The sequence below is a fragment of the Penaeus chinensis genome, chromosome 42 (genome assembly GCF_019202785.1).
Source record: "Penaeus chinensis breed Huanghai No. 1 chromosome 42, ASM1920278v2, whole genome shotgun sequence".
Classification (NCBI taxonomy): domain Eukaryota; kingdom Metazoa; phylum Arthropoda; class Malacostraca; order Decapoda; family Penaeidae; genus Penaeus; species Penaeus chinensis.
In genome coordinates, this window is record NC_061860.1 from 17,369,160 (window position 1) to 17,376,659 (window position 7,500).

The 7,500-nt window shown below is 32.9% G+C and overlaps 1 protein-coding gene across 1 annotated transcript in view; it reads right to left on the bottom strand.

Annotated features, from left to right (window-relative positions):
* The window catches only part of LOC125047876 (squamous cell carcinoma antigen recognized by T-cells 3-like), a 24,955-nt gene that overhangs the window by 3,044 nt on the left and 14,411 nt on the right, over positions 1-7,500 (bottom strand). The window contains exons 8-13 of the mRNA XM_047646414.1: positions 6,746-6,919; positions 1,468-1,642; positions 1,173-1,331; positions 693-825; positions 134-179; positions 1-22 (exon numbers count right to left, since the gene is read on the bottom strand). The exon at positions 1-22 is cut by the window's left edge and continues 308 nt beyond it. Coding sequence (XP_047502370.1) covers positions 1-22; positions 134-179; positions 693-825; positions 1,173-1,331; positions 1,468-1,642; positions 6,746-6,919 — 709 coding nt within the window. The remainder of the gene's footprint in view (positions 23-133; positions 180-692; positions 826-1,172; positions 1,332-1,467; positions 1,643-6,745; positions 6,920-7,500) is intronic.

Genomic DNA, 7,500 nt, shown 5'->3' on the forward strand with positions numbered 1-7,500 from the left:
CTGACTTTGCGATTTTGAGTATCTGAATAAAAGATGGGATTAGAAGTAAATACAATAGTGTGTATATATCTCTATCACTCTGTCTACCTTTATACCATACCTAAATCCTGTTAAATACTCAAAATATACTGACCTTTACGTTTTGATACAGGATGTGGGGCTTTAAAAGTTGCAGTTTCCTGCAAGAAAATCAGAAAATACATTATTTCATATATCATTACCCTGTGTGTATGGGTATGGCTGTGGAAGGTCACCATGACAAATTTATATATCATCTGGCATGAGTGGGTTAATAATGTGGGCCTCTTAAAAAAAATATTGTTCAATTGTGTCAATCATGTCGTGCACCATGAATTTCCTCAGTTCCTTCTAAATAGATAACTCTCTTGCCATGTCTGATTATCAGTAGTGAATATCTATCTACCTTTATGAAATTTTTGCTGATAACAAGAAATTAAGAAACAATAATTTTACTCTTAATTGTTATTACAATTAAGAGTAAAATTATTGTTTCTTAATTTCTAGATGATACTAATGAAAATAACAATGATAATCATGATCATCATAATCATAAATACTGATATTCACAACAATAATAATGAGAACAGCAATGATAGTGATAACAGTATTAGCCACATTATATCAACATAAACAGCAACAACAACAAAAATAAGAATAATATCAAATCTTACCGGCTGCACAAAAGCTTGTCTCTTTTTATCTTGCCGTTTCCCTTTGTCTCTCTGATGTCTTCTTTCTTGGTTCTCATTTGTTTCCCCAAATTTGGCAGCATCTTCTGCTCTTTTCTTATTTACAATCACCATCCTGGCATTAGAAAACTTGTGTTAATGAATGGCAGAAACAAACATATTGCTACAATGGCAATAAAAACTCATGGATATAATGAAGTAAAAAAATTAATAATAAAAAATAAAAATATTACAAGATAATAAGATAGGAGAAAACAGATTTTTTTTTTATCCTTTTGATTTTTCCATGAAATAAGACAAATGGTACAAATGGACAAGCACATTGAAAACCTTAGAAATATCTTCTCCAAATAAGGAACACATATTCATAAGGTTCAAATAATAGTAATAAATGTAAGTTTAACTGATAATTAGAGAAAAATAAAAAAAATTATAACTAAAATATGTGTGAATTCTACAAACCTATCTTCATATCTTTTCTGAAAATCCTCCATGGATTCGATAGTACCAGTTTCTTGCTCAAAATGGAGGTATGCACTACCAATGCTCTCCACCCAGTCCCAAACACGCTCCAAAGAACGCCGGAAGAGTTTGCGGCAATGCTTTTCTGTTCCATAACTCCTGAAAAGCAAGAGGTTTTGCAGATATATAATATCAAATATTTTTCTTTCTCTCCCTCTAATTTTACCTTTTATTTCCAGTTTACATTCATAAAATAAAAGAAAAAAGAAAAACAAAAAAAGAGAAAGGGTCTGACCTTTCCAAATTGATGAACTCAAGCCACAAGCTCACATTCTTGAAGTTGTTGTTTCGCTTCATAATTATGTCATTCCAGATTTCACGGGCTCTCTCCATATTCTTTGCAAATTCTGCCTCTATCCGTGCAAGGAAACGAGGAATTTCACTCTCAATGTCACCACTTTCTCCAAAGTCTGTGGAGAGTGTACCTTTACTATCAATATGTTTAATCAGTATGGCTAAAGGTTATGTTTCTATTAAACAATACAAAAGCATGAAACATAGATATCACTCCAGTTGAAGTGAAATAAGACAAATATCAATAATATCAAATGTCTGAATGCATGCCTAGTGGTCATTATTTCATTGTTTTGCAGTAAATATAAATAGAATATTTGAGACTATCCTTGATTTTGAATTGAATACAATACATGTTTCACAGTCCCTTTTAAAATGCTCATGGTTTAAAATAATTGAACTTTGTATTTACTAATTCTTAACATTGTCAGATAAAATAGATCAGATTATAAACTGTGCATACACATATATGGATAGCAATATTAACTTCTAAGCTATGGGAGTTGGGTATGGCTTATGGGAAAATATAAAATACACAATCAGTGCTAAGTAATATCTACTACAAATCAATGTACAATGAAAATGGTTCCATGACAGCAAGAAAAATTAAACCACTGATAAAAAATCAATCAAATTTCTAAAACTTTAATGACCTCCTATCAGTATTGCACCATTATACTGCAATTTAAAAAATCCCTTTTGAAACACCTGTCAATGAAAGAAAGGATGATAAAATTATTGTTAATACTGGAGAAGATTGTAAAGAGGTCCTGAAAAAGATGTGCAGTAATGAGGCTTACTGGTTTATGCTCAGCATTTGGATTTAAAATAAGGCAAACAGTTTTTTCTTTAATCAAGTGTGGGTGGTAGGGACTGTATAATGATTAGTGAAACTGTTGAAGCAGAAGTAGCAGTTTGCTAATAGTCAAAAACAGCAAGTTATTTATAATATCATATGCTACCATTGGCTAAAAGTAAGGTGTTGCCATAGAGAAGAGATTTCTTTTGCATCAAATAACCACATCATTGGAATATAAGGCCATAAAAAGGGCAGAGAATATGCAAGCATCTACAAACTAATTTAGGTAAAGAAGGGGTTCAAAATTAATTTAAAAAAAAATCTTGAATCCTTTCTTTTCTCCAGTATGACAGGAAGTGTATTGTGACATGCCCATGATATTTCTCCACTATTCATGCCAAATTCAACCCTCATGCTATGATTTGCAGCTTTAAGAAATTTGATAAAAACGGAACAAATGTGTTCCTAATCTTTTAAGCTTTAATTTTCTTTCTACAGCATTTATTACCGTAGGTATACATTATGTTCAGATTTCATTAGGTAACAGTTTACAGTCACAGACAAAAGTAATCATCTATTTCTGGTAGCTATTGTCTCCTTTCTACAATGCAAGTCACGGTGTGGGTAGGAGAAATGAAGGGGGGAGGGGACAAGTGTTGGATGTATAGTTTGTCTTTTTAATTTACTCACTTCATGGGCTAAAGGAGATTTAATAATCATAATAATTGTGGTAATAATTAATAGTTGTGTACTACAACTTTGTCTTTGGAAAACAGGCTTTAGATATTGAGTGAGAGAAATCTACTCACAAGATTAATGTACAGTTATGACTGCCTGTTGTTGAACTAGAAATTGGTTTATCTTAAAATCTGGGTTGTGAGCAAAAAAATGCTCAGATGACAATAGAATCAGTAGTGTTGGTGTAAGATACTACTTCTAACTTAATTGTTACTATTTGTTGATTTTCCTATCTTGAAGTCAGATGTGACCACCAACATAATTCAAGGAAAATGTATCCTCTCAGTCCACTCTAAATTGTTCTATCTTGCCAACTTACTTTATAGCATCATATGAAAACTACTTGTGAAAAACGATATTCAGATAAACAGGTATGACGGTTAGCCTTGATATTAGGTGAAGATTACAAGGCAGTGAAAAAATAGGCAAATTACTGGCAAACAAGTGGTTTGATGCAAATCATCTTCACTGATTAAAATACTGAATATACTGAACTTAACCCAATACCGCCGGGGAAAAAGTATAAAAAATGGGGTAAATGCTGTGCTCATTTCTTATTTTTTTTGTGAAATGTCTCTGCACATAGATAGCTCTGCTAGTGCTTAGCCACAAAGGAGTCAATTAGTTGACCTTATGAGCTTGCCTGATTTGAAATGGCAGGAAAAAACATATTTTTTCTAGTGCTATGAATATCAATGGTGTTATTTTTATTATAAACATTATAATTACTATAATGTTATAAATATCAGTAAATCAAAGAAAAGGGTAAACGGGTGAGACAGGCTTTACTCGTAACTGGCTATGTGTAGCCATCTATGTGTAAAAACAATTAAACAAGTAATTCATAGTGGGCATGGCACGTACATACACTTCATGCCATTCAGCATTGGGTTAATATTTTCAAAACTAATAAACAAAAAATAACAAAAAAACGAAACAAAGATAGCCCATTACTAGACGTCATACTATCTAGTAAAGACTCTTGTAACTTGCTTTAAATACTGCCTCCAGCCTTCTCAGAACCAATGAAACCACTTTGCATAAGGTAGGAGACCAATCCAACCCAGAAAATTGTCTATTAATCAACATTATCAATACTGTGAGCTACTATGTCTATGGTTCAAGCCATTTCAGGAATTGGAAGGGGTGCTACAGAAAACAGGATGTCTGGAACTCACTGTAACTTTACACTTAGTTATCAATATGACCAGAAAAAAAATTAGACTGCATAATTTGTAAATTTTTCAAAAGCCTTTGATGTTCTAACCAGAAATAAATTATGATCTTATAATCAATAGGTTTTGATATGATGATATTGTAAGGTGACATTCTAGTCCTCCTCATGGAGAGCATCCCCTCACCAATCGTTTCCCGTCGTTCAGCCGCGCCCAGATCTCGCTTGCTCTCCTTTTCTGTTGGGGGAGGTCTAATCTTTTCGCTTGGCCTTTTATTTTGGTTTATTGTTTTTGAAGTTTTAGTGAAGTTTCCCTTTTTTATAGCCGTTTTCTTTCTTTTTTTTTTTGCTCGATTTTACACAGTCATTGTGTTTTGTTCTTGAGACTCGAAAGTCTATTTTATTTGATTTTCTATGTATCTTGATTTAATTGTTATTTTATTTTATCTTCATTATTATCTAATCTTTCGAGTATTTAACACTCGTCATCTTTTACTTTTATCTTTTTGTTCGATATTTTAAATTTCATTTTAACTTGGGGCTATTTTTTATCATTTCTTCTTACACTGTAAAAACACGTGTTTTAACCTGTAGGGTAAAATCTACAATTTTATAAATATGAAAGATGTATAGTTCGTGACGTAGTTCATGACGTCACAAACACTATAAATATGGCCAAAAAGGGGGCGAAATATACTCACTCTGGACCAGAGTCCCTGTGTGTCATTACCCCTGTGTGAGCTGGAACGCTGTGAAGTGGCCACGCCCCCGAAACCGAGAGAAGTTAAGTTGTGTGTGCTGACGTTTGTTTTTTCTGAGGAGCTGGACGTGGTCCTTTTTTTTTTCTCTCTTATTTGTTTCACATACATCTCCAAATAATCTTAATCAGTTAATCATAATTACTTTACTTTTTATTCAATATTAAGACTCATAAGGAGTGCTTTTAACCAATATTTGTATTTATTTTATTAAGCATAAATGTTTTCGAGATGCACTTAAGCATGTTACTTTACCTTTTCTGGTAATTATAAATAAACACTAAACAATTCTTAGTCTGTATAAAAGAAAACCCATAGGCTGAACGTCAAGGAGTTGATGATTATGCTCAGTCTTTTTTTTTTCTTCTTTGTGTGCTTGTTGTTTGTGCTTAGATGCTTCATGCTACCACAACATAACATCTAGACACTGTGAACCCACACCATTATAAATATCAATAGCCACAGAGCAAAAGAACACCTCACAATATTAATGATAGAATTGAAGGGTGTATCAACACTGTTCTATTTACAGTCTTTGTAAACAAGTTCATAAAATAAAGAAAGAAAGAAAAGAAAAGAAAAGAAAAAAATATATCAGACCAGATATATACATACGATCACTGGGAGATGGCATTGTTCTACTGTCTGCAACAAAGGTTAACATAATATAAAATCATGTCATGTATATTTGCTGTAATTCTGGGTTACTGCTTCACAAAAAGTCTATGATTGTTCTTTATGATTTTGTCTATGATTTGTACTTTTGCCACATCTCTAAGTTAATGATGGTAACAGAACAAACATTTACATCATTACTTCAGCTGTGAAGTCACACGACTTTACAGTTTTATTTGCGAAAAGAAAATTTCTGTAAGTAAGTGGAAAATGGATCAATTAATGGTTGACAATAAATCAGAATGGGCCTCCAAAACCTATTTGTTATTACTGATGGGTGATTATCTTCATATGTCTTTAATTCTGCAAATTTATCAACCCCTTGCCAACAGGTATGACATGTAGACACGTGCTATGCCCACTGTGAGTACTTGTTTGATTGTTTTCACACATAGATGGCTACACTTGTCCCATGCACATAAGACTGTCTTTAAAACTACATTGCAAATATACACATATTTCAAAAAAATTCATTGTCAAATTTATAATTTAGTCGTTTCTTATATTTCACTGACATTTTCTATTCATGTCCACAATTTGTCCTTATGCAATTTTTCGTCTTTGAAATAATAAGAGAAGTTTCCAGACCTCTTTCGATAAATTATCAAATGTTAAGTGAGCCATGTACAATATCTTTATTGCAATATCTTATCAAAAAATACAAATTGTGGCACGTTCTATAAACACTGGGATGCCACATCAAATTTAGATATATTTAAAGAGTAATATTACTGGTATGATATAAGCAAAATTTACTGCCATATTTACCTTATTGTCTTATAACAACAGCTTATCATTTGAGATGTGGCAAAGGGGTAAATCATAGACAAAATTGCAAAGAATAGTCATAGACCTTTCATGAATACTGCCCCTCATACTTACTGGTTGGACAACATTTTTTTTACTGAATATGATGCCATTCAATGACTGCATACACTTGCACTTCAATGCTGTTAGTAATTTTATGTATTTATACTGTGCAGGTCATTGTCATTAAACTTACCTTTCTATTAGTGTATCTATTTACCAATAATGATCACTAGTTTGCCATATTTTACTACCAAATATAACTTACAACTGTCAATCATTGTTATTGCTTGCTGTCCAGATTCCCTGAGGGCATCCAGTTCTCCTGCATGCTCCTGGTCCCACTTAATCAACCTTCTCTGACACACTAGATATGACATCCACATTCTTGTTGCCTCGCTGCCAGATTGAAGACCAGATCCTAGGCCTTTCTCCAGTGCCCCTAAAATGGAAGTATTGGTGTTACACTATTATTATTTTGCTACAGATAATAACTATACCTTTTTTTCAGAGAATCTACAGCAATAATGGCTATCTGAATGACATTATCTAGACCTATATGCAGGATACATAAAAAAGTCACATATAATGAGTATCCATAATACAGTACAATCATCTTATCTGAAATGCTTTGGGTATTCTTAATTTTCTTTAGACTCTATTGGTCATTAATTAAAGTACTTGTGTACTTATTAACATCCTGAGCCAACTCTAGACATCTGCTGTTAGTGGTGGCTGCAGTGCATGCCATACATATGTTAAGATCTACATATTTTAGGCATCCAGTAAAGTAATTGTTTGTGGCACGTACTTATGTGCAGAACTGGGCAAGAACAGGAAGATAAGGAATGCAGACCTTCTATAACTGATGCTTATTAACCCAATGTAGACAGGACTGAAAACTGCTCTGCAGCTGGTATTCCAGGAAATAAAAGCAGATATAAAATAAAAGCAATAAAAGCAATCCAGGACATAGAAACAGACACAGCTGACAAAACAAAAATATGATGGTGTGACCTGTCA